The sequence below is a fragment of the Sinohyriopsis cumingii genome, chromosome 4 (genome assembly GCF_028554795.1).
Source record: "Sinohyriopsis cumingii isolate HCF-2022 chromosome 4, ASM2855479v2, whole genome shotgun sequence".
Classification (NCBI taxonomy): domain Eukaryota; kingdom Metazoa; phylum Mollusca; class Bivalvia; order Unionida; family Unionidae; genus Sinohyriopsis; species Sinohyriopsis cumingii.
In genome coordinates, this window is record NC_142964.1 from 139774488 (window position 1) to 139789179 (window position 14692).

Below are 14692 nucleotides of genomic sequence, written 5' to 3' on the forward strand. Positions count from 1 at the left end.
GGTCATGTCGAGTGTGGCTTTTCCATCGGTGATGTCAAACTGGTCATTAGATTGTTTCACGTGTTGAATCTTGTCCATGACTTTGGAAGCAGTCAATTCTGCAGGGGTGCTAAACTCGATCCAAACAGGGCATTTCAAACCGTCGTGTTGTATGGAAAGTCTCAAGCGATCGTCTTCTTTGGCTTGACATTGTCGCTTGAGTGTGGTAAGCAAAGAATCCCACATCCCGGTGATGAACCCTTCTGCTTTCTCTAAGGGTACGTCGGACTTGAAATCTTTAAACTTCACCGTGTATTTGTAAGCCATGGTTCTAAATTTTCTAGAGGAGTGCTTTTCTGTCTCTCGAATGGAATAGTATTTTTCAGGGTTAACTAAGGGTGGTGAACTTTGCTTAGAGGGTTTGGATTCTGGTTCACTCATGTCCTCTTCAAAATCACTGGCATGAATTTGTGCCAAGGCTTCATCTCTGGTACGAGGCGATAGATCACGTTTCTGTCTCTTACTTTCTTCTTTCTTCTCAAATGAATTGGATCGTTTCATCTTGAGTGCAAAACGTCAAATGACTAAAGTTTAAACACCATGGGCTACTTTATAGTCATGGCAGACCAGTGTATATAAAGGGTATGTTTCTTGTCCTTTCACTATTCATTTCACTCTCAAACCGAGTAGAACGATGGAAGAGACTACCCAGATCGAACGTTTCATCAGAGCTTTGCGAGGGGTCATTAGAAAATTTTCTTCCTACCAGCCTTCGGACTACTCTCCTTCCTTGCGAGATAAAAGTCAAGATACATGCTATATCTGTCAGAAAAAAGGGCATTGGTCTTCAGAGTGTCCAGGCCGTCAAAAAAGCAAAACAGGGGTTAAAAGAGACAAAAGTCAAGATACATGTTATCATTGTCAAGAAAAAGGACACTGGTCTCCAGATTGCCCAAAAAAGAAACAAGAAGAGTCAGAAGAAGAGAGGGATTCTTCAGAGGAGGAAGACGAAGAGGAAGAAGAGGAGGAAGAAAGCAGACAGGTAATGAAAAAGAAACAGGAAAAGAAAAGAAGAAGGGAAGAAAGTGAGGAGGAAGAAGAGGAAAAGACTTTGTGAAGAAATTTAAAAAACAGAGAGAGTAAATAATGAGACAGAAGAAGTCTATGAACTTTTTTAAAGTGTTTTGTTGTGAATTGTGAATTAAATTGTAAATATTTATAAAAGAATAAATTAATTATAAAAGGTAAGTGTCTTTGGGTTTTTGATTTTAAAATAAGAACCTATACTCACGCACTAATACACAGACACGTACTATAGGGGTAAAATGGGGCTTTTTTTAGTTATTGGCAATTGAAAGTCAATCTCTTTTCGAGAGATAGGGGTGGCCCTGAAAAGGGCCTTTTTGGTGTAGGGTTGAATTTAAGCAATCAACTTTAACTGCCTTAAGCCTTTGCCACGGCCAAGGCCTACTTCTGATGATGATTTGGTTGAAATCACTAAGGGTGGTACGGTAGGCTTAGTCACAGGGCTGGAGTGTTTAGCTCGGGAAGGTCGTATTCTCTTCGGTCGTGATAAAGAAGTCTGATACATTTGTATCAGACTTCTTAACTCCGCTAAAATGTCCAACAGTACCGTGACGGTTTCACTTTCACCCTCTTGTTTCTTTGCTGCTTCTTCTTCTTCTTGTTTTTTTCTTACCTCTTCTTCTTGCTGCTGTTGCTGTAGGAGAAAAGCTTGTTCTGCTTCCTTTTGCTGCTTTATAAATTTCTATAATTCTTCTTTCTGTCTCTGTCTAAAATTCTCCACGTGTGGTAAGGAAGGAGAAGGTGACGAAGGTTCTGGAACAAATTCTTGCGAGGTAAGAAAATCCACATAATCCCAATTCACCTCTTCTGAAAGTAAGTCCGGCTTCCCTTGGTAGTCTCAACGGCTGGTACACCCCAATTGATCGTTTTCTGAGTTTCCGACATGTTGAAAAACTGTCGCATGGATTGACTGCGCACAGGCGATAGCGAATCTATATAGACTACGTGACGTCACAGACTGCTCTCTTCGGATTGGATGTGGGCTGACTGAATTTTGTAACGCGTGTTTGGATTGGTCAACGAACTCAATCCGTTTCAATCCTTCCTCTCTCTATAAATAAGTGCAGTTCACTGCATTCCTTCACCTGTTACTCGGCGCCTCAAGATGTGGACGACGTACAATCTTCCACGCTTGTGTCTTCGACGATGTTCCAGACGAACATACCCATGTATGTCCGATCCATCTGGACAGTTGTCCATAGGACAGACACCATCGTATAGATACGTAGGATCTATGTAGAACGTCAAGGATGCCTCAAAAGAGTGTTAATCTATGGTCATACAGTGAGACGCAGCCTAAGGACAAGAAGAAGACCAATGCGGTGCCCTTTATGTTAAGGGATACATTAACATAAACCCAAAGGCCCTTTTCAGGGCCACTCCTATCTCTCGAAAAGACCTTGACTTTCAATTGCCTACCCTATTTTTTTATTTTTTATTTTTTTAAAATCCCATGGTAAATTTCCCTTGTCCCTAGACAGTCCCACGATTTATTTCCATGTTAAATTTCCCCTTGTCCCTAGACAGTCCCAAGATTTATTCCCCCATGTTAAATTCCCATTGTCCCTAGACAGTCCCACGAACTATTCCCCAATGTTAATTCCCATTGTCCCTATACAGTCCCACGATTTTTCTCAATGTTAAATTTACATAGTCCCTATATCTTCCCAGGGGTGTTTTTAATGATAAACTCCCTTTATCCCCCTATCGTCCCTATTTACTACTATCAAGCCGTTTCCATTGCAACTCGCATATCCGAAACTCAACTGCATCCTTTGCAAATAGAAATGAGCAAACCTTAATTTCTTACAGTCAGTGGCTATTTTGAATTTGTCCTCTGACAAGGTCGCTCAAAAACAAACAATATAGGTGCCATGCATAAATGAAGTCCACCGTCATTATACCAAATTGGCATGCTTTTCATTACCATTAACCATTGTGACGTTTGCTCGCATTGGGGTGGGGTTCTTCCAAATTATTTTAATTAAATTATGATGAAAGTTCCACCCTGGCTCGTGAGGTTAGAAAGTTAAGTTAGTGACGAGGTAGATTTACAGCTCTGAGCCCCCAGTCAGCAATGCAGACGGCTAAATTATAGAGAACACGAAGATGAAATTCAATCAATAACAATTTAATAAATTCGATAATTAAAAAACGATAACTTTCAATCACCCGTCTTTCCCTCCACCAAGTGACAGCCTAATTCATCCCGTGATTTACAGTGTGAGTTCGATTTTCCCCCGTCCTTGCATCTACTCATCTCTTTCTTTCCCGCTAATTCCTTCCTTCTTTCCGTTCCTCTAACACCTCCATCGACTCCGTTTCCCTCTCTACTATCTCCTCCTCCAATTTCGCTCCCAGACTTCAACTTCTCCTGACTTCTCTCCTTTCTTCTCCTTTCCTCCGTCTCTCTATCTGAGACTACGGGACCAAAATGTAACCGGTCTGTCCCTCAAAGCTTCCTGTGAAAAACCACAAGGCGTTAACATCTGCTTTATCGAATCTCACCTCACACTAGATCAACAATTGATCATCAAATAAGGCTATCACGGTTTCTGTCATGCATGCGTACACATCGAAGTTCCCACACACTTCCTGCAGTGTAAACAATGGCGTAATAACACGGTATCAGCGAATTGTCTTACAGACATCAATACATTGCGTCACATCAGTATATACACATATATATTTAATCTCATTGTACTACAATCTGACAACAATCAGACGCATGTCTGTACATTACACAAATATTCAACAATGGCAAAATCTATAATCACATGAACACATGTGTTAGTCTACTATAAAATACCCACATAGCGAATTACAATATTAACTCTTACGACGGCTAGCAAGCTATATAATTCTTTACAAATATCAACTCATTCCTTCAAAATATGCAAACATATTAACAAAACAAAGTAATTCTTCGTACCATGATTCTAGTAATAATAAAGTATACATACGACAGACAATTAAAATGCAGTCACTTTCCGCAAAGACCGAACAAATAGCTCACTGACCTTATTTGAAGTTCTAAGTACTTAGAATTTCCTGTTCTAAGATTTTCCCGCCAATAACGAATGGGTATTCCGAGTTACGCTAACCTGTCCCCTGGGTAATTTCTCTTAGAGAACTAATTCTTGCCGGAAGACGCGGGGATATAATTCTACCCAAATCAGGGTCTCTCCCCTATCTCGATTCTGACTGGGTGGCGCTGTGACCCTGTCCAATTGTCTTAGCGGCCAGTTCAACCTGTCTGTCTGTCTGCAGGGAAAAGAAGTTAAGACACTCCACTTCTTTAGGCAACTTCTTTTGATCTGGACAAACGTTTCCACAACTTGGCTATCTGGTGGCTTCGCAACTCCTAGGTCCGGCTCTCCACTTCTAGCCACGGCAATCGTACGTAATGGATTAGTGGTAGCCTGCGGCAATGTTTAACATCAAACAATGGCTTGTCAAAATTACTTTGATTATATATGTTTCAAACTGGGGCTACTCTGGGTCGGGGTAAACATGACAACCATTTTGATTTTGAATTACTTACATAAACACGTAAATTAAGATGGTCATTCAATTGAAGCACAAGTCGTGGATTTGATCTATTTGAGTCTAATTATCACAGGTAGTCACCAACACAAACCAATTTATTTTCAAGCCTGATGCAATGTAATATGTATTAATTGATAAGCACAAATCCCATGCGTATTAGGCTAATGCCCTTTACCTTAAATTTTATGGGTGACCAAAATACAAAAACTATCCAGCGGGAAATTAAAGATTTACATACAAGTGTGAAATTTCTTAAATAAAACACTATCCTATATAGCTAAAATTCCAAATGGTTTGTTTGCGTTAATGTATTGCATTTCCAGATGATCCACAAGTTATCATACTGACAAATGGTTATGAAGCGCCCCTCACAAGTTATCCAATCTCCTTCGACTGGTACCTAAAATTACATTTTTTTAAATATCAGTTTCATCGCGTTTCATAGTTGTAAACGTTAAAATCTTAGTCACTTGTGCTGTTGTTTCATGTATATATATATATATATATATATATATATATATATATATATATATATATATATATATATATATATACATGTTTACGTTGTTTATTAATAGAATGGGTGAGAAGTGTTACAACTGAACTCTGCCATTGTTGAGTTAGTTCATTTGTTCTTTAATGTTTAATTTGTCTAAAATTATCGGAAGTGTTTTTCGAGAAATTTAATATATCAGATTCAAGGTAATGTGGAAATGATTCTTCGTACACTTACTGATTTGAGAAGACAGGAAAAATGACAATTTATTATGGTCTCATGGGTCATTTTTTGTTGCTAATTTTAAATATTATAATAGTTCTACATTAAAAAGGTAAATAAAAACTTGCTATTGATTTTTGCAGAGAGTATGGTTGTAATAATTAAAGGTATTCGTGTTAACTCAATGCATAAATTATGGCTTTAACGAAGAAACAGAATTTTCTTGAACCCCTCTTGTATTGTGCTAATTTCTGACAGTCAAAAGTTGTTTTGAAATTTTACACTGTCTTGGTGGCTGAAACAAATAAAATGGGTCCTATGCATGGTTGAAGTACGCTGTTATAATGATAAATGGCTTGCTTCTAATTAAACACTTTAAGTTTGAGACATGTACACAAACATGTAAACCATGTTGGCCGTTCACGTTAAACACAAGTTATCAATTTGATCTCCTGTACATGTCTGTCAAATATTGTCATTTAACAAACCGTTGCATTTTCAGAATATAAACCACATTGCTTATCGTGTTTTGATGTGTATTTTTACGCCTCTATGGCCGTAAACTAAGTAACTAAGAAAACAAAACTAACTAGTTTAGTAAAATAATTTATTTTCCAGGAACACAAAAAGAAAGGTTAAAAAGTTGCAGTATTGTGAATTAAATCCCAAAAGCATTAAAAGTTCTATCACAAGTCCAAAAGTATTGAGTATTCCTAATCAATCCCAGTTTTGAGTAAGCTGATGTGACAATTGTCTTGAAATACCATATTGATATAATACAGAATATCCTTGAATAAATTCACAATAATCCCAAATCTGTGATTTAGTCCAAAATGTCAATGAGCACTTTGTAATCCAAATAAATAATTTTTACATAAATGATTTCTCACAAATTATATCTGACCACCACAAGCAAAGGTTTTAGAAACGGAACTTAAAGTAGGAATGAATAATTTTATGTACTTCAGTACCGTATATAAAATCTAAGAGACAATAATATAACCAGGATGAGGGCCATTGTGCCATCAAATTCGTAAACAAGTTTTCTTCTAGAACATTTTAAGGCTTGACCTTGAACTCATCGTTTAGTAAACAGCTTATTTATAACTTACGAACAAGACAAAATTTAGAGACAAGACTCATGTCCTCCATCTTAAAGATTAAGAGGTATCAAAATACGAAACTATCCAAGAAGATCTTATATCGCCTGACGATGCACACCTGTCTGAGTGGTTAACTGACTTAATCAGTATTCATGAAGTGTATATTGGTACCAAGAGCTCGTTTTCTAACTAAGTGTACATGCTTAAATATAACAAGTTTGTAGATGCGCATGTCTCAAAACATATTCCGGTTTTATCGTCATTATACCTGTCTTTTGCCAGGTTTCAATCGACATCATACGTATTTAGCGATCTACAACTACCAGAGGTGTAAATTATGCGATTAAGGAACATTTTCCGTGTTCCATTTAAAACATGGAAAATATCTAAAAGGTAAGAATGGAGTTGTGTTATTTTATTCTACTCATTTCGTTGCGTATATATCCATGAACAGATAAGCGCGAAATTGCAGTCATTCATGTAACGTGTTTGAACAAATTTTTTCAGCGTTTCTAAAACAGAGAAAATGTCATATATCTGCGACATATCTCCAGGTTTACATTTTAATTTTACGGAGACAAATTATCAGTGTATGTATTTTACATTTGCAATATTTATCACTAATAATCAACATGTTTGCACCAAATGCCATTAGTGTAATAAAGCACTCAATAGTCTCTTTGTTTGCTTTTCTTTATATGTCAGCGGTAAAATCTAAGGTATTGTCAGTTTTAAAAAATGCAACGGAAAGATTCAATAGACACATTTATTTCCAATGGTATAAGACGTAATGGCTTTGTGTGTACCACTGATTCCGTCTGTCAAAGACTCAGTTGTTCATTCACGCAACATTGCACACGAATACATTTTTTAAGAAAGAAAAAGAAACACCTTATGAGAAATAGTTCTAAAGCTAAATTTCTTACCTACTGGTTACTATAAAGTTGAGGAAATTGGAGAAATAAATCCAGATTGCCTCGTATTCACTTAAATAAGGAGTGGGGAGGCAATCTGTGCAGCAAATTAGATTCGTCCATTGTTCAAGAAACTTTTTTTTCTAAGCATCCTGCCCATCTAAGATACTTCACATCGATAGGAAGCGTCACAATATTACCGTAAACGTACAAGAGATACCAATGTTCAGCAATTTTGTACCTATTTTGAAAATAAATCCGATCCTTGATAATCTCACATTTCACAGACGTGGAGGATGGGATGTTTAAAGTAGGTATATAAAGAGTGTGGTAATTTGAATTAATATGTGCATCCTTTTTCATTTAAAGATGTTGTGATCAATCTTTAACAAAAGAGATGGCACCCTATTAAATGTAACTAATGAGTTCTTGATGTTCTCGTACTTCTCATGTGATGGTTGTCAATTGCATGCAGCACGTGGCCCAGGACGTAGAGGTCCAAAATGTTCTCATATCTTAATTTCTTTAGTAGTGATAACATGGAAATATCCCATTTTACGGCAATGTGTTCTCGTTACCTATCCGCTTCTATACTATTATGGTGGACTATGACAGTTCCCGGACGGTATTCATGAGGTATATAGGTACCTGGGGACCAGTCTTGGCTGCATAAATTGCTTAGACTTTTACCTGCCGAAAGCGTAATATACAAGGGTTATGTGATGCATAGCAGCATAAATGATCTTTTTCCTCTATGAAATGTAACTAATGGTAAATAATATATAGGACAAACAAGATGGCCGCTATCGCTTAACCGGCTTGAAGCAGTTGTTCCGTTTTTTAGTGCCGTTTTCACGATATTTGCGCTTGTTGCCTGTTTTCATCTATGTTATTGTGTTCATTATGTATTAGCTGTTACATTCATATGTGTTTCTTCTTCTCCTTGTTTTGGAAACGAGAACAATTAGACTTTTTCTCAGCTGTCGTGCTCCACTATTTTTGAACTAACCGCCATCACGTGATACTCGACTCTCAAACCGTTTATGCTACGATGGACCCTCATTAATTGATTTAAATGTTCACTCCTTCGCTCTCCACACTACATTGTGCTCTAGACTAAACGAACTGGGACTACATTCATCATTACCTGAATGTAAACAGAAGCGAAAATAAAAAAAAAAAACGTTGTTTTAAAGCTGGCCGGGGTAGAACAGGAAGAAGAACTCCAGTTATCTCCCTTATTTCGACAGAACCATTTAAAAAAAAATTCGACCGTTAATTTACATAACCTAATTCAAATCCCAATTAATTCGTCAACCTTTATGTCAACTATCCAAGAAATACCTCTGCGCATTGGATTATTCAATGCCCAGTCAGTAGGACCACCGGATAAACGCACAGAAATAGTTAATTTTATTAACGAAGAAAATGTTGACATATTATTCTTGACAAAAACATGGCTAAAAACATCAGGTGATGAGCCCAAGTGTGCGGATCTAACACCCACTGGTTACTCCATCAAGTCGTTTCCCCGTAATTCTCGTGGAGGTGGAATTGCTGTCATCACAAAGAACTCCATGATAAAACATCTGAACTACACCACAACATTCAATTTCGACCATACATCGTTTGAACTAATACAAACCACACTCACACTGGTAGCAAAGGTCAGTACAGTTTTTCTCCCGATACCGCCCTCCTCCTAGTAGAAAAAACAAGCTAGCTGACTCTCTCTTTTTAGAGCAGTTTCCGAATCTCCTGGACTATGGAAATTTGATAGATGGCAACCTAATTGTTCTTGGAGATTTCAACTTTCACTTTGACTGTCCCGGAAACTCAAATACATAAAAACTCCTAGATTCCATTAATGTTTTCAACTTCAAACAGTCAGTTAACCAACCCACCCATAAACATGGTCACATTTTGACTGGATTCTTCATAGACCTGATGATAACATTCTACGGTCCTCCCTGGTATCCCATGACCTTGCATCAGATTATCTCTGCATTTTATGCCATCTTGACGTATCAGTCCCTAACACTCCACCCTTATCTGCTACTAAGAGAAACCTCCGTATAATAAATAGAACCAAATTAATGCACGACATCCATGCTAACCTAACAATTTGCTTTCCTCTTAGCGCAGAACAACTCGATAACTGTCAGCATTCATTACTCGACAAACATGCCCCAGCTACCAAGTGCAGAGTATCAATTAAAAAGTGTTCTCCATGGTATCGCAGTGTTAGCGACCAGTTTCGAACTGCTAAAAGAGACCGCCGTAAAGCTGAGAGGCTCTGGATTTCCACCAGACTCCCTATTCATAAGCAAATCTATGAAGTCACTAAGAAGAACGTCACAAATATAGTCCATGCAGCGAAATCAGAACACTACACTACTAAGATCATGGAAAGTTCCAGCTGCAAATAGCTCTTCGAGATTACTAACAAGCTAATGTCAAGGAACAAATCAACACTACTTCCAACTACCTTCTCTCCAGTCGACCTTCCGGACATGTTTGCAAATTTTTTCCGTGACAAAGTACAAACCATTAGAGATAAGCTTGACACCACAATTTCAGTTGACTCGTCGTCACCATACAGTTGGGATACAGAATTTGAGCGGCAACCATTAGCAGCATTTGAACCTGTCTCTATGGATTTCGTACGTACAATCGTGTTGAAGAGTGCACCAAAGTCATGTGAACTTGATCCAATTCCAACATCACTGCTGCTTGAGTGCTTAGATCCAGTATTGCCTTCACTAACTGATGTTATTAATACCTCTCTTTCATCCGGGGAATTCCCATCATTTTTCAAAACTGCCATTGTAAAGCCTCTGCTGAAGAAACCAACACTACAGCATAACGATTTAAGGAACTACCACCCAGTTTCTAATCTCCCATTCATTTCAAAAATCTTAGAAAAGGTTGTTCTATTCCAGCTTGTGTCTTATCTAAATTCAAACAGTCTTTTTAGCAATGTAAAATCTGCATATCGCCCTTGCCACAGTGCTGAAACTACTCTTTTAAAAGTAGTTAATGACATTCTCTCTGCATTGGATAGTGGAAAGATTACAGTCATCACCCTCCTTGATTTGTCTGCAGCATTTGACACAATACACCATGATATATTACTTCACCGTCTCCAGCATGTATTTGGCATTCATGATACAGCCTTACTGTGGTTCAAGTCCTACTTGGTCAACAGGACACAAATTGTATCTGCAAATGGAATACACTCCAACCCAGTTGATCTATGTTGTGGTGTTCCACATGGATCTGTTCTTGGACCTGTTCTCTTCATTCTGTACACTCAGTCGCTCTCAAATGTCATAGATCATTATCCAGTGTCTCATCAATTGTACGCTGATGACACGCAAATATACAAAACTAGCCACCCAACTGAAGTTGATGATACCATCCAAGGTGTAGAGAGGTGCATTTCTGATGTGAAATCATGAACGACATATAACAAGCTGCAGAGGAATGTTGATAAAACTGAGGCCATTCTGATCACAACACAAAGACTTTCTCATTCACATCCTTTACCTAAAACAATAAATATCAGCAACGCCAACATTAAATTCACACAATCAGTACAAAACCTAGGTATTACTCTGGACAGTACTCTCACATTGCACCAACATGTCATGAACATATGAAAGGCTGCATATCTTGAGCTGAGACGCATCAGCTCAGTTCGCAAATATCTTTCAGTTGATGCCACTAAAACACTTGTGTGTTCATTAGTACTTTCAAGATTGGACTATTGTAACTCAATTCTGTCTGGTTCATCTCAATATCTGCTCTAGAAACTTCAAAAAGTTAAAAACATAGCTGCTTGGATCATACTTAGAGTACAACGATCAGAGCACACCTCCCCGCTGATATGTACCCTACACTGGCTATCCATTCGATCCAGAATCAAACACAAAATTTGTTCTCTGTGCTACATTTCACTGTCGGACTCTAGTCCAACATACCTATCTGACCTCACTCATGTGTACACACCAGCAAGATACTTACGCTCCTCTTCTGACAATCGTATCCTCATTACTCCAAGTATGAAAAGAAAGTCATATGGACAGCGTTCTTTTGCAAACCAGAGCCCAGCAACGTGGAATGAATTGCCCACTGAACTTAGACACAAAGACACAGTGATCACATTTAAGAGGGCTCTCAAAACTCACTTTTTTCAACAGCAAGAGCAAACTTAAAGACCTAATAATGTTTCCTACCTGAAATATTTTCAGCATGTTTTCTATTTGTTTAATGTTTTTCTAATTTCATGTTGTTTGTAATAATATTATTATGTTTCTTATCTTATAGGTGTTGTCTAAAGTCATAAAGCGCTTAGAGCTTCTAAAGATTAGGCGCTATACAAAGTCGTCATTATTATTATTATTATTATATATATATATATATATATATATATATATATATATATATATATATATATATATATATATATATATATATATATATATATATGTGTGTGTGTGTGTGTGTGTGTGTGTGTGTGTGTGTAGGTAAATTAAAGATATCAGGGCTCAGTGCTGGCGGTCTTATTGTTATAGGATGTTATATGGTGGGGGTACCACTGGTTTTCAATGTGCAACATAGTAGCCAGGCTCCAGATGAAATTGACAAACACAGGAATAATTCTGATGTAAAATTGTTTTGGTTAGAAAGTTTACTGTCTACTCATGTATTATGTGTAACAAGATTGTATTGTGTTTTTGCTTTTGTTTATAATTATTCGCTATGTACATTTCATTTGTATTGTCTTTTTTACCCTTGTCTATAGCTGAGGGTAGGAGCTGAGCACACCTGACTAATTTCTCTTTTCACAAAGATTATATTACGTAGCTAATATTGCTCTCTGATTATATTTTGTATTTCAAGATCATTAGTACTTGGAGGTAACCATGGTTACATATATTGAGCTCTAGATCAAGATTTGTTTAGAAATTAAGAATGTTCTATTAGCATATTGTTTACTACTTTGATGAGAAAGTGACCCACATCCTGATTCTCTTATTGTGTCATAGCTTTTAATATAAATGTTTTGTACTTCAGAATTACTCATCACAAATCTGTTTAAAATCAGTCTTAGTGGAATCAATTGAAACTGTGTTCGGTTAATATTTGAGAGTATTTATTCTTTATTGATTTTACAAAACTTAATGGTTTTCTATCTTTTTTGTTACTTTGTTTAAGACCATAGAGTCATAACAGAAAATTGAAGGAACTCGTCAGGGATACCAAGTTCTTTAAAATGTTAGAAGGGTTCCATTTATCTAAAATCACTTTGTTTGGAAATTCTTTTAGTCTCTGGGATTCTAATCTCACATATTAGAGTACTCTTTGTGTAACAATCAAACTCGATGTCATCTAAAGTAGAAAACGTTTGATTAATCACACCAAACATGGGTTACAGTTCCCGACAAATTGCTTCAGCTTCCCAGAAAATATCATCTAAAGTGAAACCTTCTTCAACGCCGCAAAAAATAAAACATTATTTTGCTCCAATATTTAATAGAAAAGAGTTTTAGGGTAAAAGAGTTTTGAGATTATTAGTAAGTCTCTATCTTACCCTGAAATGAAATTAAAATAATTGAAATTAAACAACAGATGGAAATAGAGATAAGAAAGCCTCGGCTTAAAACAAAAGGATTAAAATCCAAAACCCGAAAGCGGAAAGAGAAATACAATTGCATAAAGAGAGAGAGAGAGAGAGAGAGAGAGAGAGAGTGCAAATGTATATTCAGATAAAGAAAGAAGAACGACAAATGCAGTTGCAGAGAGGGGACAGAGATAGACAAATTAAATGCAGTTAAAGAGAGAGAGAGAGAGAGAGATACAAATACAAGTTCAAAGAGAAAAAGAACAAGGAGAAAAGGGAAACTCAACTGAAATTCAGACGATTAGAACTGACAAGCGGAAAGCATACATACCTCTTATACAGAAGTTCAGGTTACCAGAAATATCAGTTTATAACCCATTTAAAGAAACACGGGTAGATGAATATTGTCCTCCTTTTGAGAAGATTGCCGAAAATTTGTAATGGCCACTAGAGCATTATACTTTGTCAATATTGTACTTATCAGCAAAATTCATGAAGTCTACACTGTCAGTACAATAAAGAGCTGGTGTGTGTGTGTGATTTAGATTTTAACGTAGCTTTAACAATTTTCCAGTCATATCGCTACGATATCTGCAGTATGTCAGTTTATAGTGACGTCTAGCACTCGGGCATTATGCCGGAGACATGTAGCATGATGTCACCCCCAGTCACATTATCCTGACACCAGCCCGCCCAGTCCTAACACTAACCTCTTAATGCTGAACGCCAAGCAAGGTAGCTGTTAGTACCATTTTTGTAAGTCTATGGCATGACTAGGCCGGGGATCGAACCCACGACCTCCCGCATTATTACACTGGACAACAAATTTTTACAAAAGTCATGTTACTGAAATAAAATTAGTCAATTCTTATAAATTTTTATGTGCTGAACACGAATATGACAGTCAAATTGCAAAATTGGCTCTAGTTTTTTTGTAATCTGCAAGAAATTAATGTTTACATAACGAAATGCATTCCAATAGTAAAAGGTCAACTGTAATAGCCTACCTATAAAAAATCAAGTCATTGACTACATCTTAGATTTCTTCGCCTGTCTCTTGTACAGCTGTTCGGGAGCATCTCTGAGGAGTGTCCAGCAGTAGTCAGCCAGCATTGTAGTGGACCATTTTCCCTGGTATCTTTGTTCCATTGTTGCGATATCTTGATGAAAACGTTCGCCGTGTTCATCACTAACAATACCACAGTTGCTAGGAAAGAAATCCAAATGGGAATGAAGGAAGTGAATCTTTAGAGACATATTGCAGCCAAGTTTCTTATACTTCATCAACATGTCTTCTACTAGTTCCTTATAGTTTTCTGCCCTAACATTTCCGAGGAAGTTTGTAGAAACTAGGCGAAAAGCATTCCATGCTTGTTTCGCGTCACCTTCCAGCAAGTTGTTGAACCGGTCATCTTTGAAAAGCTCTCGAATCTGAGGACCCACAAAAACTCCCTCTTTAATCTTTGCTTCGCTGAGTCGAGGGAATTTTTCATGCTGGTATCGGAATGCTGGCAAAGTCCGGTCAATGGCTTTCACGAAGTTCTTCATCAAACCTAGTTTGATGTGAAGGGGTGGTAGCAAGATTTTCTGAGCCTCAACCAGAGCTGGGTGTTGGATATTCTTCTCTCCAATGGCTACATTCTGCCTGTGAGTCCATTCCTTCCTCATGTAGTGCATTTCCCTTGCTTGGCTATCCCACTCGCATAAGAAACACATG

At 37.4% G+C, this 14692-nt stretch overlaps 2 protein-coding genes across 2 annotated transcripts in view; both read left to right on the top strand.

Annotated features, from left to right (window-relative positions):
- LOC149802200 (GTPase IMAP family member 7-like) overlaps nucleotides 1-14692 on the top strand; it is a 76041-nt gene that overhangs the window by 17701 nt on the left and 43648 nt on the right. The gene's annotated exons all lie outside the window — the stretch shown is intronic.
- LOC149802201 (GTPase IMAP family member 7-like) overlaps nucleotides 6717-14692 on the top strand; it is a 29382-nt gene continuing 21406 nt past the window's right edge. Inside the window, exon 1 of the mRNA XM_089956612.1 lies at nucleotides 6717-6828. Within this exon, the coding sequence (XP_089812738.1) occupies nucleotides 6773-6828 (56 nt within the window). The 5' untranslated portion in view covers nucleotides 6717-6772. The remainder of the gene's footprint in view (nucleotides 6829-14692) is intronic.